General features: G+C 37.9%; 1 protein-coding gene across 3 annotated transcripts in view; it reads left to right on the forward strand.

Moving 5' to 3' along the window:
- Nucleotides 1-13,954, forward strand: part of LOC5576294 (general transcriptional corepressor trfA) — a 74,428-nt gene that overhangs the window by 39,115 nt on the left and 21,359 nt on the right. For all 3 annotated transcript variants that reach the window (XM_001662534.2, XM_001662535.2, XM_021857478.1), the window contains exons 4-5: nucleotides 11,843-11,982; nucleotides 12,064-13,222. In XM_001662534.2, coding sequence (XP_001662584.2) covers nucleotides 11,843-11,982; nucleotides 12,064-13,222 — 1,299 coding nt within the window. The remainder of the gene's footprint in view (nucleotides 1-11,842; nucleotides 11,983-12,063; nucleotides 13,223-13,954) is intronic.

The raw sequence follows: 13,954 nt of genomic DNA on the forward strand, positions 1-13,954 counted from the left end.
TCGCAGGTCAGTGGAGGAGGTTTTCGAGGCTCTGAAGAAACTGTATTCTTAGGGATTACCCCTGATACTCCTTCAAGAATTATTTTATGAATTTCTCCAGGATTTTCTCCAGAAATTGTTTGGTAAATTCTGGCAATTTTTTTTCAGGGATTTCCTATGAGATACATCAAATGATTCCTCTAGGAACTCCTCTAAAATTTCTTCGGGGATTTCGCGGATTTCACCTAGCACTCCTTCTCTTAGGAATTCCACTAGGGATTTGTTCAGAATTTCCTCCAAAGATTTTAACAGGAATTCTTCCAAAGATTCTATCAGGAATACCTCTTTGAATGCCTCCAGAAATATTTACATTTTTTTTCTTTATTAATGTGAATTTTAACACATATGGCTAGTTCTTCACTCATACAGAAAAATATTTAAAAGGATTTCTCGTAAAATACATCCAGAGCTCCCTCCAGGAATTCCTTAAATTACATTCCTTCAGCATTTTCTCCAGAAATACCACCAAGAATACCTCCAAGAGTTTCTCTGAGGATTCCTCTAAAAATACGTCCAAGGTTTCCTCCACGAAGTACACAAGAAATAACTTTAAAATTCTACTAAGAATAGCTCCAGGGATTCTTTAGGATTAACTTCATGGTTTCTTCCAGGAATACCTTCAGGTAGAGGAATATCTTTCAGGATTCGTCCATAAATTATTGCTTAGATTCCGCTAGCAATAGCTTCTAAGATTCCTCCTGAAATTTGACCATGGGTTCCTCCTGATAAACTTCAGGATATTTTTATCAATTTCTCCGTGGATTTGTATAGGAGCTGTCTAGTAACATCCTGTAACTCCTCCGGAGATTCCTGCAGAAATTCCTCCAGAAATACTTTCATTTTTTCCTCCAGGAATATCTCCAATGATTTGTTAGGAAAACCGTCAGGGTTTTCTCTAGCAATCAATAACATATCCATTGATTTTTTTCAAGAGTACCACTAGGGTTTTCTCTAGGAATACCTCCAAGGATTCCGTCAGTTATAAACCCATGAATCCCTACTGGAAAACGTTCAAAGATTTCTTCAGAAATATCCTACCTCCATGAATATCTTAAAAGATTGCTCCAAGTAAACTATGAAGATTTCCTTCAGGGAGTATTTCTAGAATTCTGTTTAAACTTTTCTTCGGTGACTCCTGCAGGCATTCCTCTAAAGAGTTCCTCCAAGAATTCCTTTAGGGTTTCATCCAACGATTTCCTTAGGAATCTCTCCAAGGATTCCATCCGGAGCTTCTCCATTGGTTTCTTCAGGAATTCTTCCAGAGTTTCTCCCTGTTTTTAAGAATAACGATTTGGATTTTCTCTTGGAACTTCAAAGAATCCTTCTTAGAATAATTTCAGGATATTTTTCATGATCTTTTCAAGAATTCTTATGGAGATTTCTACAGTGACCCCTTCAGGAATCAATCCATTCTTAAAAATAGGAAGAAACTCTGGAAGAATTCCTGGAGAAACCAATGAAGAAGCTCCGGACGGAATCATCGGAGAGATTCCTAAGGAAATTGTTGGATGAAACCCTAAAGGAATTCTTGGAGGAACTTCTTAGAGCAGTGTTTCCCAAACTTTATTAACTTTCGCCCCCTTTAGGCTAATATTTTTTGGAATCGCCACTTTAATTTATGAAACACATATGTATGCCAAAAAATGTCTTCGATTTGCATATCCCTTAATATTGTCGGTTATCGGACAATGATTAAAAACGATTAACTGAACAATATTTTATACAGTCGACTATCCACATCTCGATATCTCACCCTATGTCGATGAATTCTTCGGTCCTTTTATTCTGCATATAATTATCATCTCCATGTGTCGATACCTTCGTCGATCGATGTACTGCTCATAACTGCATATTTGTCAAAATCGACATTTTTGAAAATTTCGAGTTTGTACCGGGGAGAGTTATCAAATGACAAATACTTTCGATCAACTTACCGAAATCTATGAGATTGTTCTAGAAAAAAATGCATAGTTGTTTTGTCACATTGGCAATTGTAACCGCATAACAGTCACATTGAGATTATACATGAGCCTCATAATGTAGTAGCAACAAAATTTCTATCAGAATTATTTTTTGACTACTCTTCCTATATGCAACATGAGTTGTACAAAATTTCAGCCTCAAATAAGCAATTATGGATTCATAGTGATTTTTTGAAATTTTAGTTTCCTTCAATACTGCAATGAAATGCAAACTAGGTATATCATTTACTAAATGCCTACTTTTGTCGAATGTTACAAATATGCAGATGTGGATAGTTTAGTCTTGTAGTTTTTTCATTCCTGATTTTCTTTCCGCACGTCGCTATGCCCATTATCAAAGGATACTAGTTCAAATTTTCGTGATTCAAAATAATATAGGTGCATAAGATGACGTCTGCTTATTTATTATTTTGCTTATTTTCCTTCGTATTTCCACGCAATCAACGCATGCTTCGTAAACTGTTTAAGGTTAACGTCAACGAATTAACGAAACGACGTTAATCGTTGATTAACGTTAACAACTCTGTTTTGTACGCATATTTATCGATCTACAGCAAATTGTTAACGGTTTTCTTCGAATATTTCGATAGGTAATCTCAGAATAACATATTATGAAAACAATATGTGAAAAATAGAATCCATTTCATTACAGCAGTGTTGCCAATTTTGATGATTGTCAATGTACTTTGAATGGTCTTCTAAGAATGAAGCAATTGTGTTTCTATTGTGCTTTAAATGTGACATTGGGACTTAATAAGTAACTCTGTGAAGGCGTAAGTTATTTTTCATATTAATACTATATTAGCACTTCCGTCAGGGCGTACTTTTATCCAAAAAAATCTAATCATATCAGTTCCTTTCAAATTTAAAATATTTTTCTCTAAAAAATATAGGGGAAAAATGATTTTATGATATCTGTAAAATTGTTGCTCCAAAAATAACTTGATTTTTACCATCAGGCTTCTGATTGATGATGATTTCTAAGAACAAGCCTTTTATGAAAATAAAAAATATAAATTGTCGTATTTTTCAGCTAATTTGAGCAATCATTGGTTTTGATAACCTCCAAAAATCGACCGTTCTAATCGTTGTTCTATATTCGTGTGAAATTTAATTATTTTGGAGATTTTTTATTATCACAACATTGTAAAATACTAGTCGAACGATGTACAGAAACCCGATTGAAATTTCATTAATAAATTTAAAAGTTACAGCATGCACAAAGTGTCCATTTTATAAACAGTCCTTAATTTCAAAGTTCCATACAAAAAAGTTCCTGGTGTTCAATATTGAACATTGGGATAATTACTTTAAATTCTCAGATAAATGTTTTGAACTTTCAAAACATGTTATCTGTGTTCTCAATGATATCAGTGATTTATCTTTTCGATTCAGAGAAAATCTCAAATACCGATCATGCACATGATATGGAAAAAATGAATGCATATTACAAACATTTTGTTTTTGACAATCATTCAGTGTTTTCTATCATAATTTTAAACGGAACATGCTTAGAGTTCTAAGCAGTCTAAGATAAAGGAAATCATGAAAATGGTTTAGTTTAGAAATGATTCTCCTTCAGATGCATTAGTAATAGTTTCTTGTTGTATAGTTGTACTTGAGTGTGTTCTTCAAAGGTTATAAGTAACAATTTTCAACTGCTCCCATGTCAGCTTTTTCTAGATTTTCGCTCCCCAATTTCTGTTTTACAAATTTTCGCCCCCTTTATGGACGAATCTTGAAAGATATTCCTCTACCTGAAGGTATTCCTGGAAGAAACCATGAAGTTAATCCTAAAGAATCCCTGGAGCTATTCTTAGTAGAATTTTAAAGTTATTTCTTGTGTAGATCGTGGAGGAAACCTTGGACGTATTTTTAGAGGAATCCTCAGAGAAACTCTTGGAGGTATTCTTGGTGGTATTTCTGGAGAAAATGCTGAAGGAATGTAATTTAAGGAATTCCTGGAGGGAGCTCTGGAAGTATTTTACGAGAAATCCTTGTAAATATTTCTGGAGGCATTCAAAGAGGTATTCCTGATAGAATCTTTGGAAGAATTCCTGTTAAAATCTTTGGAGGAAATTCTGAACAAATCCCTAGTGGAATTCCTAAGAGAAGGAGTGCTAGGTGAAATCCGTGAAATCCCCGAAGAAATTTTAGAGTTCCTAGAGGAATCCTTTGATGTTTCTCATAGGAAATCCCTGAAAAAAAATTGCCAGAATTTACCAAACAATTTCTGGAGAAAACCCTGGAGAAATTCATAAAATAATTCTTGAAGGAGTATCAGGGGTAATCCCTAAGAATACAGTTTCTTCAGAGCCTCGAAAACCTCCTCCACTGACCTGCGACTGACCTGCGATCGAATTAAATGAGGCCGATATCGTCCACAAGACCAAGGACCATATGTGACCGTAGGCCTTCCTTAGCCGAGTGGTAAGAGTCCGCGGCTACAAAGTAAAGCCATGCTGAAGGTGTCTCGGTTCGATTCCCGGTTGGTCCAGCATCTTTTCGTAATGGAAATTTCCTTGACTTCTCTGCGCATAAAGTATCATCGTACCTGCTACCCGATATACGAATGCGAAAATGATAACTTTGGCAAAGAAAGCTCTCAGTTAACTACTGTGGTAGTGCTCATAAGAACACGAAGCTGAGAATCAGGCTCTGTCCCAGTGAGGACGTAATGTCAAGAAGAAGAAGAAGATGTGACCGTGTCATGATAGTGTCATTTCTTTACTCGTTGGTCTCCTAATATCACCCTGGAGTGCAATGTTGAACAATGAATTCCAAAGTGCGTCTCCTTACTTCCATCTAAATTCACACACGACATTGAAACCTCGTCTCCAATCCAAACAGATGGTGAATCTGCTAGTTATACTCCAAGAATTTATCTAAGTTTATTTGCAAGATGTATCTGGTAATATCTGATTCGTTGTCGGATCGGCCCTCCCAAAAACCAGCCTGGTATTGGCCGACAAAGGATTCCTCAAGTGGTCTCAGTCTGAAGGTATCCCTGGGAAACTCCTGAGAACATTAACTGAAAGAATTCCTGAAGGAATTTGTGGAGAAATTATTGGAACAACTAGGAAATTGCAGGATAGATCTTGAATATTTTCTAAATTAATATTTTCATCTGAATGCAGTAATCATGCTTTTGTTTTGTGTGAAAAGCATTTAATTGAGATCATGAGAAAAATTAAAAATATTTTGTATTAAATCTTCGAGCTGTTTAGTGGAATACCTATAAATAAAAGAAAACCCGAATCTAGTACTATACCATTTAATTCCACTAGAGTTTTTTTTTCTCATTTATTTAATATTGCAGTGCTTTTATGGCTGTCCTTAAGCTACATGCTCATTTCCAAAGAATTTCAGAGCTGGAAGGGGTCTCGTGGACTTTGTCCCATATAAAATATTTAAAACGTATATGGAGTTGTGTTTGATCCTTCGACCTTGACGCTTGCTCCTGCGGGGGCCGGCGATGAGGGCAGGATCAAACATGTCGCGCATCGGTCGAGTAAAGTGAAAAAGTGCCGCGTTCGATAAGTTCTTTTTGATCTTTCGACGTTGACGCTTGCTCCTTGGCAGTGCGTCAAGAAAGCCCGAATAGTCGTCAGTTGTTTTCCCTCTCGGGTCGCGCGCCTATTTTCTCTGTGTGTTTTTATATAGCCGAGCAAACGAGTGAAGCTGAAAGTGGATTGTTGCTGCTCAAGGATGACGGATCAATTGGTGAGCTCGTTTCATGCTACTATATCTAATCTATAAAATATGTATGATTGCACCTTTAATTTTCAACAAACTATGAAAGGTTCGTCACTGTGAGTGTCGACATAAACTCTGATTCAAAAATTATTTACGTCCAATTTTTTTTTTCTCAAAACATCTTTTTCCTTTTACTTTTATTTTTGTAATTAGAAAAAAACTTTGAATGGTTCGACACTACGAGTGTAGATTTGCGAAAGGTTCACTTTATTCAACAAACTTTGATAAGTTCGTCACCTCAAGTGTCGGCATAATTTTTCCCTACATAGATATTGTTCACACCAAATGAAAATGTTATATTTACATATAAGCATATTTATAGCTCACAAATAATTATTTATCATGGTCTAATCACTTATCAAAGTGAATCCTGTGACCCAACGATCCTTCCCATTAACAAACATCCCTCCCAGTAACCTTTGTGGAGATGCAGAGGCAAACACGGTCTCCAAATAGCAAAGGTTACACACTAACATTCCTTCCCCCAATCCCACCTGACTGCAAGGACGTGGCCGGCGCCGTTATTGACCATGTATAAAAAGAGGCACTGAATTATGCACACTGAAGAAGATTATGGCCAATCCCAGCCGATCTTCTAGTTGATTCTTTGTGCATTTTCACTGACCTCGGTCAATCACGGAATAGCAACCATTGATATGTGTAGTCAGTCTAAGCTAAGCTAAGCTAAGCTATAAAATATTTAAAACGTATATGCCTCTGCCCATATACACATACAAAACAGCAACTTTGCCTGAGAAAACCATTCAGTTAACAACTATGTAAGTGCTCATAAGTACACTAAGCTGAGGAGCAGGGCTCTGTCTCAGTTGGGACATAACGCCAGAAAGAAAATTAAGATCATATTGTCTACAAAACAGAAACAAGTGATCAGTGGGAGGGGGTGTGTTTGAGGGTCAACCCTCCCTCCCTATCCACCTTAGTGGATTTTGGAGTAAGTTTTTGGTGTGAAACTACTTGAAATACGAAAAACGCTCTTAAAAGCATGTTTGGCTTATTCAGTTTTGAAAATGTGAATTGAATTTTATTATTAAAATTAAACATTTGGATTTGAAATTCAAATTAGTGAGAGGTCTTAGTGATCACCAAAGTTCTTGATAGTGAGACATACTATTAATGAAATATTGTTCATCCCAAAAAAATGTTTTGCTACGTGTCGTGTTAACACTTTCGCCTTCTTGACATTTCGGAGGTTCTGTTACTAAAATGATGAAGGATATTTCCCTTCACGAAATTTTACAGGCTTGCCATAGTGACAACCATTAGCATCCGTAAATTGCTGTGGGAGCTTTAAATAACATGAAACTAGTTTTGTTTGAAAAATGACATATTCTCATATTTCCGGGTTTTGGTGGGTTACCAGCAGGTATTTTTTTTAATTTAATTCGTGTAAAATCATACACATTTATGCTTTGAATATGTCCCATGAGTCAAATTTCAAATGATTTTGCCATCGCTAGAGTTACAGTTAACTTGATGATTAAAACTTGACTAAAGTTTGGAAAGAGCTTCAATTTCTAATTGTGACTGTGACTGTTTTAAGTTCATTTTAATACATTTAATTGTTAAATTATATTCAATTTGATTTCTAATTTTCCATCTATTAGAGCAAACTGCAAATATTTCAAATGTTATCGTTCAAAATTAACACTTCTCTTTTAATTCAAATTTAAAAAAATAAGACTCAGTAACTCAACAGAGAGAGAGAGAGAGAGAGAGAGAGAGAGAGAGAGAAAAAATGAAATTTTGAACTACAAATATTTGGGTACTGATCTGATTACTATTTGATTTAGAGCATAACAAAAGGTTTATTTATATTTTATTATTCTTGTACAAGAACCGCATCAACCTGCTTGATAAAATTGTGTCGTTTTCGTTCAATCTATCATAAATTGTTTCAATAATGAAGTAAAAATGTTGGAATTTGATGAATTATTTGATTTTTTTTCAAAATATTTGATTTCATATTACAAACATTGCAAGGCTTCAGGCTTTTTTTAAAAGAAAAGTTCTGATCTACAAATTGTGACTTTTAATTGTTGTGACTGCACATAGAACCTATTAAACTGCCAAAGTCTCAATTTCAAAAGAAATTCTTAATTTTATGCAGTTATTCTATTATTTTGCTGGATAAAAGAAAAACAAAATGATGTGGTTGAACCGTCTTAAGCCATCCCAATTTTTGTAAAAAATATTCACTTTTTTTGCGTCGTTCGTCTCCCCTGAGCAATTTTCTGGATACGACACTGAAAATTATATGAAATATTACATGTAGGTCTATTATTTGATTTTATTAAAATAGTTAACTGAGAGATTATTGATCTATTGAACATAATTTGTAAGCAACCTTATACAGAAAACCAAGCTGTAGTAGGATAGACGGTCACTAATTTTGTGAGATATTTCATCCTGCTGCTCCAACAGTTCACGCTGAGCATTAGTGCGATACATTTAGATAACTTTATTGAACCTAAGAATTCACCTCGCTCGTGCTGTGTATCACGGGCGAGGTTTACTTGGTAGTGTTGTACTTTTACAACGGCGTGAATGGCACGTCATAAATTCTACTCTCACTTCTCCACCTCTATGTAATTAATAGACGACCTAAAACCCTTCAAAATGCATCAAAAGTTCCACGTCATAGGCGAGAAATGCATAAATTGAGTCCTCGCTACACGCGCAAGCGCACCCCCCATCTTCTCTGCACCGTAGCTCAGCTACTAGTGCGAGGAATTTAAAGGGATCAGTCTTTATGTACACACTTTCGCTACTGCGGTGGTCGTGCGGCGACCGCACTAAATCTATTTATGCGTCTGTTTGCAAACCAAACGCCGCGAAGAGAAGAAAATAAATGGCGCATGTTGCGAAGCGATTTCATTTCCCCTTCGCTTCGGCACGACCGACATCTGTCGTTTCCGAGCACTTCATCCACACGCGGAGGCATCAACACACGAACGGACGAACGAATAGAGTTATCAGCCGATATTTATTTTGATTTTTTTGCTCTTTGAAGCACAACTTTCAACATGATATTGTGACGAATCTACAAGAGATACACTTTTGCTCTCAAAGACACTTTGGTAGCTAACAAGTTAATGCATATTTTGTAGAAGAATTTTTTCAACATTAATTACGATAATTTTAATAAAATTCTTAAAAATACGTCGAAAAATGCTGATTTTTCCGTCACTTTTTGCAAACTTTTCGTAATTTGAGCCTTTGAATCATTTTCTACAAAAATTACGTCCAAGAAACTAAGATAGATTAGATCATAAGCTTTCAATTCATGCGCTGAGATTAAATGTATGACGCATAATTAATTAGATATGAGGTTTCAAAGATGAACAAGTTGAAAATCTTAAAATCGTGATTAACTCACTTAGCAGTGATTTGCGACCCTATGTTCCATGGGCACTTTTTCATATCTCATGGAGACCTATCGATCCTCAAATTATTAAAAACATGGAACCAAACACCCTGTATATTCCAGTCGGCTCGAAAATAATCGAAAGTGGAGCTGATAGGATTGAGAATCGCTTCATGGGATATTTGAAATGTAACAGGGACATGATCAGAATGAAAATCAGCATGAGTAATCAGTTGGCTACAAAGATGACTAGAGTCGGTAAGGACCAAATCAATCGTAGATGGATTTCTAGAAGAGGATAAACATGTATCAGGGTATAGAATTGAGAAATATCCTGAAGAGCACCCATCAAATAAAATTCTGCCGTTGGAATTACATTGAGAATTATTCCATGACCGATGTTTGGCATTAAAGTCACCAATGACAAAATTTTTTGACATATTGTGAGTCAATTTACGCAAGTCAGTTTGGAGCAAATTAACTTGCTGCCCAGAGCATTGAAAAGGCAAATAGGCAGCTATAAAAGTATATTTACCAAAGTGTGTTTCAACAGAAACACCTAAAGTTTCAAAAACTTTAGTTTCAAATGATGAAAACAGTTGATGTTTTATACGCCTACGAATGATGATTGCAACTCCCCACATGCCCCATCAAGTCGATCATTACGATAAACAAAAAAGTTAGGATCTCTTTTGAGTTTAGATCCAGGTTTTAAATACGTTTCGGTAATAACTGCTATATGCACGTTATTAGCTGTAAGAAAATTAAACAGCTCGTCCTCTTTACCATTCAGAGAACGAGCATTCCAATTTAAAATATTTAAATTATTATTTGGATCCATTAGAAAAACGTAATCCAATAACAATTTGATTTGTAAATTTTACACCTACTTGGACTGCTTCAGTCATAGTGGTGGCTTTGAACATTGCATCAATCATTAGATTCAATTGTTCAGTTAGAAAATTAAAATCAGAGGCAGACATGTCATGTGATTTCCCATTGGAATTTCCGGTAGACGAAGATGCGGAGTTACCTGTGGCGGTAGGGTTTTTTCCATTTGATTTGAAACAAGTAGAATGGATAATCATGGATCGAACAGGGGAGGAGTTCGAATTTCCTGTTACGATATCGGCAAAGGATTTACCGTGGGTAGATACATTCGAAATTGAAAGATTCGAACGGCTACCCGACGGATTAAAATTAGTTTGTGAATGAGCATGATTATGATCCTGATGGGTATGATTCATGATCAAGCGATCGTTAACTGAAAAATGAGTATTGTTCGATACCCTACCAGGCAAATTCCGGAAACGACCGTTATCGTAACGGATATTATCTTTCATCTGCCTGGCACGAGCCTCAATGACCCTTTTGCGTGAAGGACAATTCCAAAAATTGGACTTATGGTTAGCCCCGCAATTACAGCATATGAATTTGGTGGTATCTTCCTTCACTGGACAGACGTCCTTAGCGTGAGAAGAACCTCCGCAAATCATGCATTTAGCATCCATGCGACAATTTTTTGTACCATGACCCCACTTTTGGCACCGACGGCACTGAGTGGGGTTCTGGTAATTTCCTCCATGTTTCTGGAAATGTTCCCATGTCACACGGACATCAAACAAAAGTTTTGCTTTTTCTAAAGCTTTAATATTATTTAGTTATTTTTTGTTAAAGTGAACTAAATAAAATTCTTGAGAAAGCCCTTTCCGAACAATGCCAGATTGGGTTCTCTTTTTCATAATGATTACTTGGACTGGGGAAAATCCAAGTATATCATTTATTCCATTTTTGATCTCTTCAGGTGATTTATAGTCACTTGAGAGACCTTTCAAGACAACTTTGAACAAACGTTCAGTTTTGTCGTCATAAGTAAAAAATTTGTGCTTCTTCTCTTCAAGATGTTTGAGAAGAAGTTCACGATCTCTAAGAGTTTCCGGCAAAACGCGTCAGTCTCCTTTCTTTGCGATTTGGAAGGAAACCTTGATTCCCCTAATGGAGTTCAAGATCTCCTGCCTAAATCCCCCAAATTCGGAACAACTGACCACGATAGGCGGCACTCTTTGCTTCCTCACTTGAATCAAAGAGCCTGGGCTAGAGGCTGCTTCGATTTGGTGTTCGGAAAATTTGTCTAGAGCATCGAACTGATTGCTCATTTCGATACAATTATTCATTTAACCCTTGGAAGAAAGTTCGCATTCCGGGGAAACGTCCTTTCTTCCATTCTCGCCACGTGTAGTGACAGTTTTAAAACCCACTTTTTTGGAAGGAAGTAGTGAATTCAGAGATTCACCCTTCCTTTTGTTTGTTGTTGATACCATGTTTAGTTAATAAACGAAAGAAGACGTGACCTTCGAGAGGTTTTTTCCCAAGACGGTGTCCAAGAAGGATTACCACCGCTAGCTTTCGCCAACGGGTCCAACGAAAAATCGAAGGCACGGGTCCAAACAAGGATCGTAAAGGGATCAATAGTAGAAAAAATAGTACTGAAAAGTACTGTTTTAGTAGCACTAGAAAGTACTGTTTTGAATTTTAGCACTGAAAAGTACTGTTTTATTGCTTAAGGTAGTTTTTAAGAAAACTTCCAAGAGCAGAGAGAATTTGTGTACGCACAGCACGAAGGTACGATGTGCACTGAAACAATAATCGATAATAAATTCATCTTTCGCTTTCCCAACAGGACACCTACCAACCGAAGTTCAGCCTTGGCTGCTGGTCTTGCACCAAGATGCCTAGCTATGAGTGCCGCTGCGGTGCCTTCTACTGCGATGTGGAATGCCAACGTGCTGACTGGCCCGTCCACAAGGACATCTGCATGCCGTGAGTATCCTTTGAATGTCGCTAACCACGTGAATAGTCGTTGTATGCTAACATCATAACGTCTGCTTCTTCCATACACAGTCGACTGGTACCCATTTCCTATTCCAACAATCGCATCCTCCAGGAAGCGCTGTCCGCTTCCTTGCACTCGTCTGGATCTCCTTTTGCTCAGTCTCCTAGGGATTCGTCGCAATCCCAGCAGCAACACCAGCAAAAACAACCGCAGCAGCAGCAACAACAAAGACAACAGCCACAAAATCAACAAAAGCAGCAACAGCAACAACCGCAAAAGCAGCAACAGCAAAATCAGAACAACCGTCAACGCGGTCAGACCAAGGGCAATCAAAGCCCGCCGGATCAACAGCAGAAACAAAGCCACAAGCAGGAAAGCCCTCGGCCATCTGCACCGGCACCGAAGCAACGGCAAATGTCTCCTAAGAGTTCACCGGAAGAAAACAGCCCAACCGAGAAGGTCAGTCGCCTTGGAACTAAGCTGCAGCGGCTGAAGATTGCAAAGTCTGGTTCCGGTGCGGTGAGCAGAGGCATCCTCCAGGCTGGACCGTTCCCTCGGGAAGGTGCAATGGTCAAGATTACCGCCTCGTTGCCCTCCGGGGTGATATACATCTATCACAACAACGGCAAAGATGGCCAGCAGAGTGATTACTACCTGTTGACGAATCGTATGTACAAGGCGGCCAATGAAGCGGGACCGCTGAAGGAGGTTCCCTCGGTGGATGACGTCATCTTTGCTCCCTTCCTCGGCGGATACTACCGGGCCAAAGTTCTGGCGGTGAACGGCGAGAAGTTGCAGGTGTTCTACGTCGACTTTGGCAACATCGATAAGGTCGAGTGGAAGGAATCGAGGGAAATTGCCGACGAGGGCCTGAAGTGGGCCAAGTATTTGACCTATCCGGTGATGTTGGAAGGCGTGGAGACATTCAGCGGAGAGATGCTCAAGCTGCTGGAAACGTTGGAACATGTGGAAGAATTCGAGATGGTAAAAGCGAATTCCATGTCGAACTCAGAGATGAAGTCGGTGGTTTTAAAGCGCCTGAAGAAATCGCTAACGCTTAACATGGAGTTGATGGAAGTGCAGGAACGGGTGCTTCGGGAGAGACAGGAGCGTGAGCGAGAGCGACTGGAAAAGGAAAAGAAAGCCAAGCAGGAACAACCTACGCTGCCGGCGGATGTGGATGTGGAGATTGCCGATCCGAGCAACTATAAACCGGTGCTGTTCGATGTAAGTAGCTGTGGTGTTGGGGAAAAGGTCGGACGAGATTTCTATGCAATGATTAGTAGAATGATTGAAGATGTGGATTGCCATGATGAAGAAATGGTGTGAAAGTGAGGTGGTTTGCTGTGCATGTTTTAGTTTTCTCACTAATAAACTTTGTTCCGTTCATGAGATTATGGTTCGATTTCCTCAGTTGACCCGAAAACTAGAACTAAGTTTTCAATATCCGTTAACCCTTTCTTTCCCACAGCTTTGTTCGACAATTTAACTATCAAAATGGCATTTCTAAAAAAAGTGCTTGAACAAAAGTTGTTCCACATAAGCTATATTATTCAAATCCACAATAAAAAAATTTGATTGTTTTTCAATAGTTAGTTGATTGTTTTTCAATAGTTTGACCCTTAGGTCACTTATTTTGATGTTTGATAAGACAAATGAGTATATAAATATATTGCAATTATTATTGAGCTACTCGTACCAATTCGGTTTAGCCCGCGTTCGTTGAAAATCGGTGGATCACCTGTGCTACCATGGGAAAGAGAGGGTTAAACGTAGCTGGTAGCAAGTCTCTTCTTAAAGACTTGGTCGCTACCCAAGCAGCTTAAGCAGTGAACTTAAAAAATCACTTCAGATTTCAAGTTCCTATGAAACTATATCGCTGAATAGGGGAACCCAACAGATACTAACAGAACTTGATTCTCGAAAAAGTAAGTCATGTACTTATCAACGACTAGAAAG

Source organism: Aedes aegypti, chromosome 1 (assembly GCF_002204515.2).
Source record: "Aedes aegypti strain LVP_AGWG chromosome 1, AaegL5.0 Primary Assembly, whole genome shotgun sequence".
Classification (NCBI taxonomy): Eukaryota; Metazoa; Arthropoda; class Insecta; order Diptera; family Culicidae; genus Aedes; species Aedes aegypti.